Source organism: Rutidosis leptorrhynchoides, chromosome 3, assembly GCF_046630445.1.
Source record: "Rutidosis leptorrhynchoides isolate AG116_Rl617_1_P2 chromosome 3, CSIRO_AGI_Rlap_v1, whole genome shotgun sequence".
Taxonomy (NCBI): Eukaryota; Viridiplantae; Streptophyta; class Magnoliopsida; order Asterales; family Asteraceae; genus Rutidosis; species Rutidosis leptorrhynchoides.
In genome coordinates, this window is record NC_092335.1 from 86,774,549 (window position 1) to 86,794,314 (window position 19,766).

The 19,766-nt window shown below is 34.1% G+C and overlaps 1 protein-coding gene across 1 annotated transcript; it reads left to right on the plus strand.

The window, feature by feature from the left end:
- Nucleotides 1–318: 318 nt before the first annotated feature.
- On the plus strand, nt 319–19,460 carry LOC139900167 (F-box protein At5g07610-like). The gene is made up of 2 exons (XM_071882962.1): nt 319–1,362; nt 19,227–19,460. Exons 1-2 carry the CDS (start codon nt 319–321, stop codon nt 19,458–19,460), a joined length of 1,278 nt encoding a protein of 425 aa, XP_071739063.1.
- The last annotated feature ends 306 nt before the right edge of the window (nt 19,461–19,766 follow it).

Below are 19,766 nucleotides of genomic sequence, written 5' to 3' on the forward strand. Positions count from 1 at the left end.
CAAACAATTTACGATTGGCCTTTGTGTGTGACCGAATAGGATAAATGGACTTTTATTATTTAATGTCATGGGCATATCTTCGGAATATATGTACCACGGTCAAACCACGGTCGAACCGTAGCCAACCCGAGAACATATTTCTAACAATAATTACATATAATAATTAATAATAATATAATATAAAGTATATAATTTAAATTTATATATGCGGAGTATCTCCTAAGGTTAAGGTTAGGCAAATAACAATGCATCATTCCGTACGCCGTTTATATATGTATATTTTTTTCCCAGTAATAATTCGATACCCATCGATCAATCATGCCTACCGATGATGATTCTGCTCCTGTTCCTCAGTTGTTGGCTGCAGAAAAAGTAGGTTCCATCGAAGGCCTTGTGACTGAAATCTTATTAAGATTACCGGTAAGATCTTTGATTTTGTTTCAGTCAGTATCCAAACATTGGTACTCTTTAATTAAAGACAACCCTTGTTTCAAAAACCCTAATAATAAGCCACCAGATCATCCTTCCGGTTTGTTTGTTCCAACTTCATTGGGATATGTGTTTGTCCCTTTCGACATCCATAATCCGGTTAAATTCCCAACCCTCTATCACATTGGGATTAATCCAAGGCCTGTAATGTTTAAACATTCTTGTAATGGTCTCATGCTTTGTGGTAATTACAATAAAGATCTTCTTAAACTACTTGTTGGCAAGATTTATGTATTTAATCCTACCATCAATCAAACCATTAGGATTCCCGTCCCCGGTAATGAAAAAACTGTATTAGGTATGAGCTTAGCTTTTGATCCATTAAAATCACCTCATTACAAAGTTATATGTGTTTTTGATGACTTTGATTTCGTATCGACAACCTATAAGTATCAAATAGATATGTATTCCTCACAAACTTGCACTTACAAGCTTTCATATAATCTTACCATGACTAGACGCCACAAAATAATGTTTGAAACGGGTGTTTATTGGAACAACGCCATTCATTGGATTGACAAGTTTGGATTTATTGTGTATTTTGATTTGGATCGAGAGACGACTTATGAAATAAAAGTCCCTTTTGCTCTTCTTGATCGGGACTATAACAACTATTTATGTTATATATTTGACTCTCGAGATCAGTTGCTTCTTGTTGAATTATATCGTCCTTTCATTACCAAGTTCAAAATATACCAACTTAAAAGAGACTATTCAGACTGGTTAGTTAAATACCATGTTGATTTTGAAGAATTTGATGGTTTATTGTCCCCTGAAAGCCTCAACACGGATCCTTTTCAATATAATTACTTATTATCCATTGTGTTGGGGAGTGATGATGTTGAAACCGAATCGTTTTTGGTGGTGGAAATTGTAGTGACCCGAACTTTTTCATGTTTATATATATTAATTGAGATTGATATTTACATGATTAAATGTTTCTAACATGTTAAGCAATCAAACTTGTTAAGACTTGATTAATTGAAATATGTTTCATATAGACAATTGACCACCCAAGTTGACCGGTGATTCACGAACGTTAAAACTTGTAAAAACTATATGATGACATATATATGGATATATATATAGTTAACATGATACTATGATAAGTAAACATATCATTAAGTATATTAACAATGAACTACATATGTAAAAACAAGACTACTAACTTAATGATTTTTAAACGAGACATATATGTAACGATTATCGTTGTAAAGACATTTAATGGATATATATCATATTAAGAGATATTCATACATGATAATATCATGATAATATAATAATTTAAAATCTCATTTGATATTATAAACATTGGGTTAACAACATTTAACAAGATCGTTAACCTAAAGGTTTCAAAACAACACTTACATGTAACGACTAACGATGACTTAACGACTCAGTTAAAATGTATATACATGTAGTGTTTTATTATGTATTTATACACTTTTGAAAGACTTCAATACACTTATCAAAATACTTCTAGTTAACAAAAATGCTTACAATTACATCCTCGTTCAGTTTCATCAACAATTCTACTCGTATGCACCCGTATTCGTACTCGTACAATACACAGCTTTTAGATGTATGTACTATTGGTATATACACTCCAATGATCAGCTCTTAGCAGCCCATGTGAGTCACCTAACACATGTGGGAACCATCATTTGGCAACTAGCATGAAATATCTCATAAAATTACAAAAATATGAGTAATCATTCATGACTTATTTACATGAAAACAAAATTACATATCCTTTATATCTAATCCATACACCAACGACCAAAAACACCTACAAACACTTTCATTCTTCAATTTTCTTCATCTAATTGATCTCTCTCAAGTTCTATCTTCAAGTTCTAAGTGTTCTTCATAAATTCTACAAGTTCTAGTTACATAAAATCAAGAATACTTTCAAGTTTGCTAGCTCACTTCCAATCTTGTAAGGTGATCATCCAACCTCAAGAAATCTTTGTTTCTTACAGTAGGTTATCATTCTAATACAAGGTAATAATCATATTCAAACTTTGGTTCAATTTCTATAACTATAACAATCTTATTTCAAGTGATGATCTTACTTGAACTTGTTTTCGTGTCATGATTCTGCTTCAAGAACTTTCAAGCCATCCAAGGATCCTTTGAAGCTAGATCCATTTTTCTAATTTCCAGTAGGTTTATCCAAGGACCTTGAGGTAGTAATGATGTTCATAACATCATTTGATTCATACATATAAAGCTATCTTATTCGAAGGTTTAAACTTGTAATCACTAGAACATAGTTTAGTTAATTCTAAACTTGTTCGCAAATAAAAGTTAATCCTTCTAACTTGACTTTTAAAATCAACTAAACACATGTTCTATATCTATATGATATGCTAACTTAATGATTTAAAACCTGGAAACACGAAAAACACCGTAAAACAGGATTTGCGCCGTCGTAGTAACACCGCGGGCTGTTTTGGGTTAGTTAATTAAAAACTATGATAAACTTTGATTTAAAAGTTGTTATTCTGAGAAAATGATTTTTACTATGAACCTGAAACTATATCCAAAAATTATGGTTAAGCTCAAAGTGGAAGTATGTTTTCTAAAATGGTCATCTAGACGTCGTTCTTTCGACTGAAATAACTACCTTTACAAAAACGACTTGTAACTTATTTTTCTGACTATAAACCTATAATTTTTCTGTTTAGATTCATAAAATAGAGTTCAATATGAAACCATAGCAATTTGATTCACTCAAAACGGATTTAAAATGAAGAAGTTATGGGTAAAACAAGATTGGATAATTTTTCTCATTTTAGCTACGTGAAAATTGATAACAAATCTATTCCAACCATAACTTAATCAACTTGTATTGTATATTATGTAATCTTGAGATACCATAGACACGTATACAATGTTTCGACCTATCATGTCGACACATCTATATATATTTCGGAATAACCATAGACACTCTATATGTGAATGTTGGAGTTAGCTATACAGGGTTGAGGTTGATTCCAAAATATATATAGTTTGAGTTGTGATCAATACTGAGATACGTATATACTGGGTCGTGGATTGATTCAAGATAATATTTATCGATTTATTTCTGTACATCTAACTGTGGACAACTAGTTGTAGGTTACTAACGAGGACAGCTGACTTAATAAACTTAAAACATCAAAATGTATTAAAAGTATTGTAAATATATTTTGAACATACTTTGATATATATGTATATATTGTAATAGGTTCGTGAATCAACCAGTGGCCAAGTCTTACTTCCCGACGAAGTAAAAATCTGTGAAAGTGAGTTATAGTCCCACTTTTAAAATCTAATATTTTTGGGATGAGAATACATGCAGGTTTTATAAATGATTTACAAAATAGACACAAGTACGTGAAACTACATTCTATGGTTGAATTATCGAAATCGAATATGCCCCTTTTTATTAAGTCTGATAATTTAAGAATTAGGGAACAGACACCCTAATTGACGCGAATCCTAAAGATAGATCTATCGGGCCCAACAAGCCCCATCCAAAGTACCGGATGCTTTAGTACTTCAAAATTTATATCATGTCCGAAGGAGGATCCCGGAATGATGGGGATATTCATATATGCATATTGTTAATGTCGATTACCAGGTGTTCACCATATGAATAATTTTTATCTCTATGTATGGGATGTGTATTGAAATATGAAATCTTGTGGTCTATTGTTACAATTTGATATATATAGGTTAAACCTATAACTCACCAACATTTTTGTTGACGTTTAAAGCATATTTATTCTCAGGTGAATACTAAGAGCTTCCGCTGTCGCATACTTAAATAAGGACGAGATTTGGAGTCCATGCTTGTATGATATAGTGTAAAAACTGCATTCAAGAAACTTATTTTGTTGTAACATATTTGTATTGTAAACCATTATGTAATGGTCGTGTGTAAACAGGATATTTTAGATTATCATTATTTGATAATCTACGTAAAGATTTTTAAACCTTTATTGATGAAATAAAGGTTATGGTTTGTTTTAAAATGAATGCAGTCTTTGAAAAACGTCTCATATAAAGGTCAAAACCTCGCAACGAAATCAATTAATATGGAACGTTTTTAATCAATAAGAACGGGACATTTCAGTTGGTATCAGAGCGTTGGTCTTAGAGAACCAGAATTTTGCATTAGTGTGTCTTATCGAGTTTGTTAGGATGCATTAGTGAGTCTGGACTTCGACCGTGTTTACTTGAAAAATGTTTGATTAAACAAATTTTGTTGGAAACTATATATTTTTAACATGTGAATATTATGTGATATATTAATCTCTTAATGCGTTTGATATTATGTGATAGATGTCTACCTCTAGAACAAGTCCCATTGACTCACCTAATAATAATGAAGAGTCAAATGTAAATTGGAATGATTCGTGGACTGATTCACAAGTTCCTGAAGAGGAACCGGAAGAAGAGTCGGAACCGGAAGAAGAATCGGAACCGGAAGAAGAATCGGAACCGGATGAAGAAATAGAACCGGTGGGGGAAATAATAAAACGGTTAAGTAAAAGAAAATCCTCAACCAACCGACCAAGGTTAATTATGGTCAATGGTGTTTTCGCCAAGGAAGCAAAATATAGGGAGGATTACCAATTCTCCGATGAATCGGATTCCGACGAGAATTCCGATGATGTTATAGAAATTACCCCAACTGAATTTAAAAAGGCAAAAGAAAATAATAAGGAAAAGGGCATAAAAATAGAGAAATATAATTCCAACCCCGATGAACTTTATATGTATCGTCAACCCCCGAAGTCCTTAAGTTGTAACAATGACCCGGGAACCTCTAAACCACCAGGTTTTTCTAAACCAATGTGGAAAACGACGGCTCGTATTAGGGGAACATCATATATCCCTAGAAACTTGGCAAAACGAACCAAAACCGAAGAAGAAGAAACAAGCGAGTCGGAATAAGATAGTTGTATTCGTGTGGTGTAATATATGTAATATAGTGTGCTTATGCTTTATGATATATGTAAAAATTGCTTGTATTAATAAGTATTTTTTTTTATGAATCTAACTCTTGTCTATTTTACAGTATAAAAACACAAAATGGATAGACAACCCAATATTTTAAGAGACCTATCCGGAGACATGATTGATGAAATCTTGTCTAGAGTCGGTCAGAATTCTTCGTCACAACTATTTAAGACGAGATCAGTTTGTAAGACATTCGAAGAACGTTCCAAGAATGCCTTGGTTTATAAAAGGCTTTCGTTCAAAAGATGGGGGATATCACATTGGGAAATCCATAAGTTACGATGTGTTTACTTTGACGCATATATTGCGGGGAACCCAAATGCTATTTTACGCAATGGGTTAAGAAATTATTTTGACTCAATATATCCGAATATTGGACTTCGTGATTTAGAAAAAGCGGCTAACATGCAACATAAAGAAGCATGTTATGCTTACGGATTAGTAATGTTCGCTTCTCACCAAAGTGAGAACAAGAACATCGGGCTAAAACTATTAAACAAGACGTTCCCACAAGTGACGGAGTCGGTAATTGGGGTAAGAAATGAGGTTTTTAGATTGTTACGGGACTGTTGGACATTACGTAACCCTCGTCCCTTTGACAACGTTACAACACACTGTCTTATTAACGGCCATAACGGTTATGTTCCACAAGACCAAGGATGGGAAGTAATCCTAGTAAAACCAGAATGCATGACTTGTTTCTGGACGTATGAATTACGTGTCTTTATTGCCTTTGCTGAACGACTTGTGTACTAGCTAGAATTATCTTCGCAACCATCTTGTATCAAATTTATTGTGTGCTATATTTCATGCTATATGTAAAATAAGCGGTATTGTAAGTTTGTAAAATATTGTGTAAAAGTTTGAACGCGAAATATTATTATAATCAGTTTTTTATATAGAATTGTAGTAGTTGAATTGTATATTAGCTACTAAGTATGAACTTAACGGGTAGGTACTACCCGAATTTAAACTTATAAAACGCTAATATGAAGAAAAAGCTTTTATAAATGAGTTCATATTATGCTACGAAATACTATTAACTACTCTTAATATTCTGTATGATTAACTTGTTCCATTTGACTATTTTGAAGGAAATGGCACCGACTACTCGACACACCGTGAATATGAATGAAGAGGAATTCCGTACTTTTCTAGCTTCAAACATAGCCGCAGTACAGGCTGCGTTACATACCAACAATAACCTTGGATCTAGCAGTACAGGAAATCGTGTAGGATGCACCTACAAAGAATTCACTGCCTGCAAACCTTTGGAATTTAATGGAACCGAAGGACCGATAGGATTGAAACGGTGGACCGAGAAGGTCGAATCGGTGTTTGCCATAAGTAAGTGTACTGAAGAGGACAAAGTGAAGTACGCTACGCATACCTTCACAGGTTCTGCGTTAACATGGTGGAATACCTATCTAGAGCAAGTGGGACAAGACGATGCGTACGCACTACCATGGTCAGCATTCAAGCACTTAATGAACGAGAAGTACCGTCCCAGAACCGAGGTCAATAAGCTCAAGACAGAACTTAGAGGGTTACGAACCCAAGGATTTGATATTACCACGTACAAAAGACGATTCACAGAATTGTGCCTATTGTGTCCGGGAGCATTCGGAGATGAGGAAGAGAAGATCGACGCGTTTGTGAAAGGATTACCGGAAAGAATCCAAGAAGATATAAGTTCACACGAGCCCGCCTCCATACAACAGGCATGTAGAATGGCTCACAAACTAGTGAACCAGATTGAAGAAAAAATTAAAGAACAGACTGCTGAAGAGGCCAATGTGAAGTAAGTCAAAAGAAAGTGGGAGGAAAACGGTGATAAGAATCACCAATACAACAACAACAGCAATTACAACAATAATCGCAACAATTATCCCAACAATCGCAACATCAATCGCAACTACAACAAACGGCCCAACAACAACAACAACAACAACAACAACAACAGCAACTACAACAATCATCCCAACAACAATAATAACCGCAACAACAACAACAATCAGAAGCAGCTATGCCAAAGGTGTGAAAAGTATCACTCGGGGTTCTGCACCAAATTTTGCAACAAGTGTAAAAGAAATGGTCATAGCGCGGCGAAGTGTGAGGTCTACGGACCAGGGGTTAATAGAACGAAAGGAACAAATGGTTTCGGAACGAGTAATGGCGGAGCAAGTAGTGTCGGAGCAAGTTATGCCAATGTAGTTTGTTATAAATGTGGAATACCGGGCCACATTATTAGAAATTGCCCGAACCAGGAGAACAAGAATGGACAAGGCCGCGGAAGAGTTTTCAATATTAATGCGGCAGAGGCACAGGAAGACCCGAAGCTTGTTACGGGTATGTTTCTTATTGACAATAAATCTGCTTACGTTTTATTTGATTCGGGTGCGGATAGAAGCTATATGAGTAGAGATTTTTGTGCTAAATTAAGTTGTCCATTGACGCCTTTGGATAGTAAATTTTTACTTGAATTAGCAAATGGTAAATTAATTTCAGCAGATAATATATGTCGGAATCGAGAAATTAAACTGGTTAGCGAAACATTTAAGATTGATTTGATACCAGTAGAGTTAGGGAGTTTTGATGTGATAATCGGTATGGACTGGTTGAAAGAAGTGAAAGCAGAGATCGTTTGTTACAAAAATGCAATTCGCATTATACGAGAAAAAGGAAAACCCTTAATGGTGTACGGAGAAAAGGGCAACACGAAGCTACATCTTATTAGTAATTTGAAGGCACAAAAACTAATAAGAAAAGGTTGTTATGCTGTTCTAGCACACGTCGAGAAAGTACAAACTGAAGAAAAGAGCATCAATGATGTTCCCATTGCAAAAGAATTTCCCGATGTATTTCCGAAAGAATTACCGGGATTACCCCCACATCGATCCGTTGAATTTCAAATAGATCTTATACCAGGAGCTGCACCAATAGCTCGTGCTCCTTACAGACTCGCACCCAGCGAGATGAAAGAACTGCAAAGCCAATTACAAGAACTTTTAGAGCATGGTTTCATTCGACCAAGCACATCACCGTGGGGAGCTCCTGTTTTGTTTGTCAAGAAGAAAGATGGTACATTCAGGTTGTGTATCGACTACCGAGAGTTGAACAAACTTACCATCAAGAACCGCTACCCACTACCTAGAATCGACGACTTATTTGATCAACTACAAGGCTCGTCTGTTTATTCAAAGATTGACTTACGTTCCGGGTATCATCAAATGCGGGTGAAAGAAGATGATATTCCAAAGACTGCTTTCAGAACACGTTACGGTCATTACGAGTTTATGGTCATGCCGTTTGGTTTAACTAATGCACCAGCTGTGTTCATGGACCTTATGAACCGAGTGTGTGGACCATACCTTGACAAGTTTGTCATTGTTTTCATTGATGACATACTTATTTACTCAAAGAATGACCAAGAACACGGTGAACATTTGAGAAAGGTGTTAGAAGTATTGAGGAAGGAAGAATTGTACGCTAAGTTTTCAAAGTGTGCATTTTGGTTAGAAGAAGTTCAATTCCTCGGTCACATAGTGAACAAAGAATGTATTAAGGTGGATCCGGCAAAGATAGAAACTGTTGAAAAGTGGGAAACCCCGAAAACTCCGAAACACATACGCCAGTTTTTAGGACTAGCTGGTTACTACAGAAGGTTCATCCAAGACTTTTCCAGAATAGCAAAACCCTTGACTGCATTAACGCATAAAGGGAAGAAATTTGAATGGAATGATGAACAAGAGAAAGCGTTTCAGTTATTGAAGAAAAAGCTAACTACGGCACCTATATTGTCATTGCCTGAAGGGAATGATGATTTTGTGATTTATTGTGATGCATCAAAGCAAGGTCTCGGTTATGTATTAATGCAACGAACGAAGGTGATTGCTTATGCGTCTAGACAATTGAAGATTCACGAGCAAAATTATACGACGCATGATTTGGAATTAGGCGCGGTTGTTTTTGCATTAAAGACTTGGAGGCACTACTTATATGGGGTCAAAAGTATTATATATACCGACCACAAAAGTCTTCAGCACATATTTAATCAGAAACAACTGAATATGAGGCAGCGTAGGTGGATTGAATTGTTGAATGATTACGACTTTGAGATTCGTTACCACCCAGGAAAGGCAAATGTGGTAGCCGACGCCTTGAGCAGAAAGGACAGAGAACCCATTCGAGTAAAATCTATGAATATAATGATTCACAATAACCTTACTACTCAAATAAAGGAGGCGCAACAAGGAGTTTTAAAAGAGGAACATTTAAAGGATGAAATACCCAAAGGATCGGAGAAGCATCTTAATATTCGGGAAGACGGAACCCGGTATAGGGATGAAAGAATTTGGGTACCAAAATTTAGAGATATGAGAGAAATGGTACTTAGAGAAGCTCATAAAACCAGATACTCAATACATCCTGGAACGGGGAAGATGTACAAGGATCTTAAGAAACATTTTTGGTGCCCGGGTATGAAAGCCGATGTTGCTAAATACGTAGGAGAATGTTTGACGTGTTCTAAGGTCAAAGCTGAGCATCAAAAACCATCAGGTCTACTTCAACAACCCAAAATCCTGGAATGAAAATGGGAAAACATTACCATGGATTTCATCACTAAATTGCCAAGGACTGCAAGTGGTTTTGATACTAATTGGGTAATAGTTGATCGTCTCACCAAATCAGCACACTTCCTGCCAATAAGAGAAGATGACAAGATGGAGAAGTTAGCACGACTGTATTTGAAGGAATTCGTCTCCAGACATGGAATACCAATCTCTATTATCTCTGATAGGGATGGCAGATTTATTTCAAGATTCTGGCAGACATTACAGCAAGCATTAGAAACTCGTCTAGACATGAGTACTGCCTATCATCCACAAACTGATGGGCAGAGCGAAAGGACGATACAAACGCTTGAAGACATGCTACGAGCATGTGTTATTGATTTCGGAAACAGTTGGGATCGACATCTACCGTTAGCAGAATTTTCCTACAACAACAGCTACCATTCAAGAATTGAGATGGCGCCATTTGAAGCACTTTATGGTAGAAAGTGCAGGTCTCCGATTTGTTGGAGTGAAGTGGGTGATAGACAGATTACGGGTCCGGAGATTATACAAGAAACTACCGAGAAGATCATCCAAATTCAACAACGGTTGAAAACCGCCCAAAGTCGACAAAAGAGCTACGCTGACATTAAAAGAAAAGATATAGAATTTGAAATTGGAGAGATGGTCATGCTTAAAGTTGCACCTTGGAAAGGCGTTGTTCGATTTGGTAAACGAGGGAAATTAAATCCAAGGTATATTGGACCATTCAAGATTATTGATCGTGTCGGACCAGTAGCTTACCGACTTGAGTTACCTCAACAACTCGCGGCTGTACATAACACTTTCCACGTCTCGAATTTGAAGAAATGTTTTGCTAAAGAAGATCTCACTATTCCGTTAGATGAAATCCAAATCAACAAAAAACTTCAATTCATCGAAGAACCCGTCGAAATAATGGATCGTGAGGTTAAAAGACTTAAGCAAAACAAGATACCAATTGTTAAGGTTCGATGGAATGCTTGTAGAGGACCCGAGTTCACCTAGGAGCGTGAAGATCAGATGAAGAAGAAATACCCGCATCTATTTCCAGAAGATTCGTCAACACCTTCAACAGCTTAAAATTTCGGGACGAAATTTATTTAACGGGTAGGTACTGTAGTGACTCGAACTTTTCCATGTTTATATATATTAATTGAGATTGATATTTACATGATTAAATGTTTCCAACATGTTAAGCAATCAAACTTTTTAAGACTTGATTAATTGAAATATGTTTCATATAGACAATTGACCACCCAAGTTGACCGGTGATTCACGAACGTTAAAACTTGTAAAAACTATATGATGACATATATATGGATATATATATATAGTTAACATGATACTATGATAAGTAAACATATCATTAAGTATATTAACAATGAACTACATATGTAAAAACAAGACTACTAACTTAATGATTTTTAAACGAGACATATATGTAACGATTATCGTTGTAAAGACATTTAATGGATATATATCATATTAAGAGATATTCATACATGATAATATCATGATAATATAATAATTTAAAATCTCATTTGATATTATAAACATTGGGTTAACAACATTTAACAAGATCGTTAACCTAAAGGTTTCAAAACAACACTTACATGTAACGACTAACGATGACTTAACGACTCAGTTAAAATGTATATACACGTAGTGTTTTATTATGTATTTATACACTTTTGAAAGACTTCAATACACTTATCAAAATACTTCTAGTTAACAAAAATGCTTACAATTACATCCTCGTTCAGTTTCATCAACAATTCTACTCGTATGCACCCGTATTCGTACTCGTACAATACACAGCTTTTAGATGTATGTACTATTGGTATATACACTCCAATGATCAGCTCTTAGCAGCCCATGTGAGTCACCTAACACATGTGGGAACCATCATTTGGCAACTAGCATGAAATATCTCATAAAATTACAAAAATATGAGTAATCATTCATGACTTATTTACATGAAAATAAAATTACATATCCTTTATATCTAATCCATACACCAACGACCAAAAACACCTACAAACACTTTCATTCTTCAATTTTCTTCATCTAATTGATCTCTCTCAAGTTCTATCTTCAAGTTCTAAGTATTCTTCATAAATTCTACAAGTTCTAGTTACATAAAATCAAGAATACTTTCAAGTTTGCTAGCTCACTTCCAATCTTGTAAGGTGATCATCCAACCTCAAGAAATCTTTGTTTCTTACAGTAGGTTATCATTCTAATACAAGGTAATAATCATATTCAAACTTTGGTTCAATTTCTATAACTATAACAATCTTATTTCAAGTGATGATCTTACTTGAACTTGTTTTCGTGTCATGATTCTGCTTCAAGAACTTTCAAGCCATCCAAGGATCCTTTGAAGCTAGATCCATTTTTCTCATTTCCAGTAGGTTTATCCAAGGACCTTGAGGTAGTAATGATGTTCATAACATCATTTGATTCATACATATAAAGCTATCTTATCCGAAGGTTTAAACTTGTAATCACTAGAACATAGTTTAGTTAATTCTAAACTTGTTCGCAAATAAAAGTTAATCCTTTTAACTTGACTTTTAAAATCAACTAAACACATGTTCTATATCTATATGATATGCTAACTTAATGATTTAAAACCTGGAAACACGAAAAACACCGTAAAACCGGATTTACGCCGTCGTAGTAACACCGCGGGCTGTTTTGGGTTAGTTAATTAAAAACTATGATAAACTTTGATTTAAAAGTTGTTATTCTGAGAAAATGATTTTTACTATGAACCTAAAACTATATCCAACAATTATGGTTAAACTCAAAGTGAAAGTTTGTTTTCTAAAATGGTCATCTAGACGTCGTTCTTTCGACTGAAATGACTACCTTTACAAAAACGACTTGTAACTTATTTTTCCGACTATAAACCTATAATTTTTCTGTTTAGATTCATAAAATAGAGTTCAATATGAAACCATAGCAATTTGATTCACTCAAAACGGATTTAAAATGAAGAAGTTATGGGTAAAACAAGATTGGATAATTTTTCTCATTTTAGCTACGTGAAAATTGATAACAAATCTATTCCAACCATAACTTAATCAACTTGTATTGTATATTATGTAATCTTGAGATACCATAGACACGTATACAATGTTTCGACCTATCATGTCGACACATCTATATATATTTCGGAACAACCATAGACACTCTATATGTGAATGTTGGAGTTAGCTCTACAGGGTTGAGGTTGATTCCAAAATATATATAGTTTGAGTTGTGATCAATACTGAGATACGTATATACTGGGTCGTGGATTGATTCAAGATAATATTTATCGATTTATTTCTGTACATCTAACTGTGGACAACTAGTTGTAGGTTACTAACGAGGACAGCTGACTTAATAAACTTAAAACATCAAAATGTATTAAAAGTATTGTAAATATATTTTGAACATACTTTGATATATATGTATATATTGTAATAGGTTCGTGAATCAACCAGTGGCCAAGTCTTACTTCCCGACGAAGTAAAAATCTGTGAAAGTGAGTTATAGTCCCACTTTCAAAATCTAATATTTTTGGGATGAGAATACATGCAGGTTTTATAAATGATTTACAAAATAGACACAAGTACGTGAAACTACATTCTATGGTTGAATTATCGAAATCGAATATGCCCCTTTTTATTAAGTCTGGTAATTTAAGAATTAGGGAACAGACACCCTAATTGACGCGAATCCTAAAGATAGATCTATCGGGCCCAACAAGCCCCATCCAAAGTACCGGATGCTTTAGTACTTCAAAATTTATATCATGTCCGAAGGAGGATCCCGGAATGATGGGGATATTCATATATGCATATTGTTAATATCGATTACCAGGTGTTCACCATATGAATAATTTTTATCTCTATGTATGGGATGTGTATTGAAATATGAAATCTTGTGGTCTATTGTTACAATTTGATATATATAGGTTAAACCTATAACTCACCAACATTTTTGTTGACGTTTAAAGCATGTTTATTCTCAGGTGAATACCAAGAGCTTCCGCTGTCGCATACTTAAATAAGGACGAGATTTGGAGTCCATGCTTGTATGATATAGTGTAAAAACTGCATTCAAGAAACTTATTTTGTTGTAACATATTTGTATTGTAAACCATTATGTAATGGTCGTGTGTAAACAGGATATTTTAGATTATCATTATTTGATAATCTACGTAAAGCTTTTTAAACCTTTATTGATGAAATAAAGGTTATGGTTTGTTTTAAAATGAATGCAGTCTTTGAAAAACGTCTCATATAGAGGTCAAAACCTCGCAACGAAATCAATTAATATGGAACGTTTTTAATCAATAAGAACGGGACATTTCAGAAATAGATGATAAAATCATGAGGTTAAATTTGGAATCAAAGACATACCACCAACTCTATGATATTACTTCTGAAGAGTACCGCAGTAAATATCGTCCCTACTTGGATAGATGGCCGAATGTTTATCAATTTGCAGCGTCTCTCTACAACATACAACTTGACGAGGTATACATCCATTTCCCCTTTAGTTTTTGTGATTGTACGAGACATCAATTCATATTGCTTGCATATATAGTTCAATAAAAACAACATTGTACAACTAATTACAATGGTGGCTATCCAATTACACTGTTCTTATAACTTAATTAATAATTAATATTTGCTGTCTTTTAGTTTGATAATAATCAAAACTTGTTTATATACTTTTTAATTTTGACAGGTAGAAGAACCGTTTTGGGAAATAGAATTGTGACGTGAAGTATAATAACCTCTTTATATGCTTTGTTTTGTTGACAAGACTTAAGACTTATGTTTTGGGGAATTATTGATCGATCATGGCTTTTATATATCACATTTTAACACCATTTCCTTTTATTAATTTATCAATTTACCAGTTCTTTGGGTACCGTTTAGTCCTCCTGTTCTGTTCTGGTTGTGCTCTAGTATTCGTTATAAATAAATAATTAGTACTAATGACTCAACTTGTAAAAATCTAAATGCAGCTTTTGAAAGCGAAAACAGTTACTCTCTGTTTCTCATGTGTCAAGGTATGGTTTGTTAGCCAGCCAGTGTTTAACTATTGAACTGAAACCAATTAACTTGTAAAATATTATCAGTAGCTATACAACTATTAAATCATACAACTTTAGTTGGAAACTACAAACTAACATGATAAATATTTGTGGATATTATTCTTTTAATGGCAATAACTTAAACTTATATTCCAATCTAACACACACACCTTTAAGATTCAGATTCATATTCGTAACATAATTAAAAAGTAGTCCTCACAAAAACACACGATTTGCCTAAACCCTGTGCAAATTATGTATTTTATTTATTTGATACTAGCCTTTAAGAACCCGTGCGTTGCACGACGACTCTTAATAAAACAAACTAGAACCGTATGTGTTAAATCAATTAACGGTATATTCTTGTGGATGATACAATTACAATGAGGAAACCAACCATTATTGATGGTATCTATTGAAAGTAAATGTTTTTGAAAAATCACTATCGTAAACGCTATGAATGAATACAATTACAATTCAAAAATCAATTGTTTATAGTCAATGTTACCACATTCATGTATTTGCTCCATAACACTAAAAAATGAATATAGTTAAATTAAAACAACTACATGTCAATGCGATAGAAAAAAATATTCTTGTGATCTATATTTCAAAGCAATGTGTATCGTCTTCACTACCATTTTCAGAATATTTACCTTCTCGACCATCATACATACCCATAAAAAAAAAACACATAACGTAATTTTGCGTTAGTGTAATATCCGAAATAGCATGCTATAAGAAGTAGGTTATCACATAATAAGGTAAGAAACTTCCTTTACTCAAACATTCATACCTTTATTTTTCAGCTTTTTACCACTGCCCGAAGGGTTGTTTCAGTAAGATTCAGCCATGGCATTGGAGTCTTTTGATTTCATCATTCTCATTCTAGGTTGTTCCTGCAACTAATGAAGTTAATTTACCGATATATTATCTATATGCAGACTACAAAAGAGATCTAATAAGGGTAACGCTTCTTTAACCAAATTTTTTTCCTGAAGTCTAATTTACTTAATTATTTTAATATCATATGTGCCACACAGAAATTCTTAAAAGCAAAAGTTAGAACCTAGTGTGTTGTCATAGACACAACAGTGAAAAAAAACTGTCAAAAACACTAAGATACCTTATAGCACTACCAAAGGAGTTTCAGACTTACCAAGGCGGCATAAGGTTCTTTTGTATAAATCAAAGTGGTTTGAGGTATGTAATCAAAGACATCATGCGTCTTCCTTTTGTGTCTGTCGAAACACAATGCAATAGTACTTGATGTGATTGATCTGTTAAAGAGGACCTATATGTTAAGAATCATGAAAATAAATATTGAGAAGCAGTATTAAGTTCTACAATGAAATTATGCTCAAATTTTGAAAAGAAGAGAATAATGCAGTTTAGAGGATAAATAGGTAGAAGCATAATCATGAATTCAAGCTTTACGACAATGCAGTTTGGATCTAAAATTGTCACCTCTACTTTTTAGGTAAGCATTCACCGTTAAAATTGATAATGCGGAAATATAAATTTGTTTATTGATAATGTATTGAGTGTTTACTGATCTAAGTTGAGAACTAAGATGATAAACTAGGGGAAAAAAATAAAAGAGAGGAAAATGATTTAAGGACTACATTTTGAATAGATCGGTTGATTGTTACAATGACAAGAGCTCTACTTATATATAGAGCCAAATATACAACATCTAATTCTAAAATAGGCAAAGGAGTCTTTATGAAATGAATACAAAGAAAAGAATCTATCTAATTTGGTGACTCCATTTTAACGTTGGAAGTCAGGTGTTGACTTAGTATCCGAATGCTTAACCCTTTATCCATCTTGTGACATTGACTTGGATTCTTGTTGGTCTTGGACTCTTGTGGTGACTTGTGATAACCCACACATGGATATGATGAAGAGTTATTTCTTCATCCAAAAGATGCTTTCAAAAGAATTCTTTTTTTATTTCTAACACTCCCCTCAAGTTGAATAGTGGAATTTTCACAATTCAACTTGCTCAATACGTCGTTGAGGAGTCTCTTGTTGACTAGTCAATCACGAGCTACTCATCATCTTTGCTCAGCTGATTCTCGACTTCAAACCGATCATCAAGCTCTGGACATGAACCCAGTTCATTTCTTGAACCTTGTTTGGTTTGCCCGAAATTTTCATCTTCCTGACATGAACCAAGTCCAATCTTAGACCTTTGCTGGTTCGCCTAAGAGTATTCAGCTTCCTGACATGAACCCAGTTCAATCTTGAACCTTAACTGGTTCGTCAAGCAGTATTCAATTTCTAAACATGAACCCAGTCCAACTTGGACCTTTATTGGCTCGCCTATGAATATCAGATTCCAAACATGAACCCAGTTCATTCTTAAACCTTGTTTGGTTCGCTTGGACGTTTCAGATTCTGTTTCCTGACATGAACCCGGTTCAATGTGAACCTTGTTTGGTTCGCCTAGAGTATTTAAGTTTACCGACATGAACCCAGTTCAACGTGAACCTTGTTTGGTTCGTCCGGAGTATTTATGTTGACTTGAACTTAGGTTCGTCAAACGTCGAAGTGTCTTGCTCTATTCCTTAGATGCCTCGATAATCAACTCACGGTGTTGTTAGAATCAATCTCCCCACACCCGTGTGTTGGATATATACCGGAAATATCATAAGAACAAAGGATTAGTGAGTCCTAATCATAAACATCTACTTATAATCATATTTCTTTTCCACCAACTCACAATGATATTATAATCAACTCCCCCTCACATGTGTGTTGAGAGGGTTAAAAATAATATTTGATCTCAAAGAACGTTACAATTCAAGTAAAGACTTATATTTAATGACATCGTTACAATGATTAATAAGTTGTATTAATCCGGATTCTGACTCAAATTTTTGGAAACAACTTCAAACCGCTTTTAGAATATATTTTAACATCGACTAAATAAAAAATTCTCTTTGATCAATCTGACTCCCAAGTTCTTTAAAGATAGTTTGACCATTCATTCGTTACTTTTCAAATACCTTTAAAAAACGGACTCCTTTATTGTCATTCGTTATCTTTGATCAATAGCATTTTTGGTCTTTTTAAAACCATTCGGTAAAAATTTGAAACTTATTAAAAAGGATTTTAACATAGAACAAAACAACAATTACAAACCAAAGTTCCCTTAAAAACGTCATTCGATTCTTCATTATTTAAAAGAAACATGTAATCAATTTGATTTGAACGGTCTTTTAATTAAAAGGTTGTAAAATCGGAATTTTCAAAAAACATTCCATTGTTGAAAAAACAATTTAGCCATTCTTTTGATTCCCCGTTATTAAACGGGCCATTTGATATATAATCTTAAAAAAGTGTTTTGCTTTATAAGGTTTATTACCCTCACCCCTTTTAACTCATTTAAATATATATACCAATGTTTCATAAAAAAAAACATATACTTTAAAATTTTGGTCAGATTTGTTTTATTTGTCATAGAAAGGTTTTGAAAGTTTATTTTAAGTCAACAAAAAATTGATGGTTCCAGCTCTTAAGTTCCATTTACGTTCAAAAGGATTTTTTTTCAAAGAGTTAAATGTGTCTCACCTTTCACAACTCCAAGTGGAGTAATTTTTTATTTGACCTTTCACCAAAACAAAAGTTATTATTATTTTTTTTTTTTTTAAGTCACATGTGACCAATGTTGGCAGCTTTAAAAAGAGTTACAGTATTTATATTTATATTATATTATTTTAAAGAATTTTTTTGATTCCTTAAAATATTATTTGAGAAAAAAAAATTTGAAGAACATTTCACTTTGAGTCCTACTATTCAGACCATTTTTTTCTTATCAGTGTGAACTAGCAACAGGAGATGGGTTCCCCTGATGATTTAACTATTTTACACGTCAATTCATTCACATCAAATTTCCATCTCATTTTTAAATGGGTCCCACAAATTTTAACAGCTTTTTCTATTTTGACCATCTTCCAAATAGTTATACATTGTGCTGAAATGCTTGTACATTGGCCATATATGACACTCGTATTTGTTAGTATGTTAGTGGTGATTTTTGCCGAAAAACAAGTAACCACCGGCCACCTCCGCGCGTCACCTTCAGTTTCAAAAGAAAAAGAAAAGTAAAGGTAGCGACAGTCGTGGTCGCCGGAGTGACGACAGATCTTAAAAGGAGGCGGTCTTATTGGTCGTATAAGCAAAAAAAGGAACGTCATGGCGGCGGTGGTGGTCGAATCTGGTGGTCGGAAGTGGTGGTCGGAGACGGTGGTTAAGATGGTTATGGAGTTTTTTAAGAGTTAGAAGGAGAGTATGAAGAAAATGGGGAAGATGAGAGAGAAGTAATTTTATGGGTTATGGAGTGTTTTGAGCTATACTTTGTTTACCGGGCACATTGTCTTATGAAAAAATAATAAGGTCCAAATAAATAATCCCTTCACTTTTAGAAAAAACGAGCTTGACCTTTGACTACTCATAACTCAATGGATTATTTAATGTACCGTTTTGGAAAAAGTTTCTTATACTGAGTACAGCTTTATTTAACTAATTTAAACCCCAATTTCTCTCCCCATTTACCCAAA

Bases quoted from the DNA above. Each gene is read 5' to 3' on its own strand.
- LOC139900167 (XM_071882962.1), top strand. From the start codon at position 319: ATGCCTACCGATGATGATTCTGCTCCTGTTCCTCAGTTGTTGGCTGCA. The intron at 1,363-19,226 runs GTAGTGACCCGA...CGTATTTGTTAG, and splicing joins CGTTTTTGGTGGTGGAAATT to TATGTTAGTGGTGATTTTTG.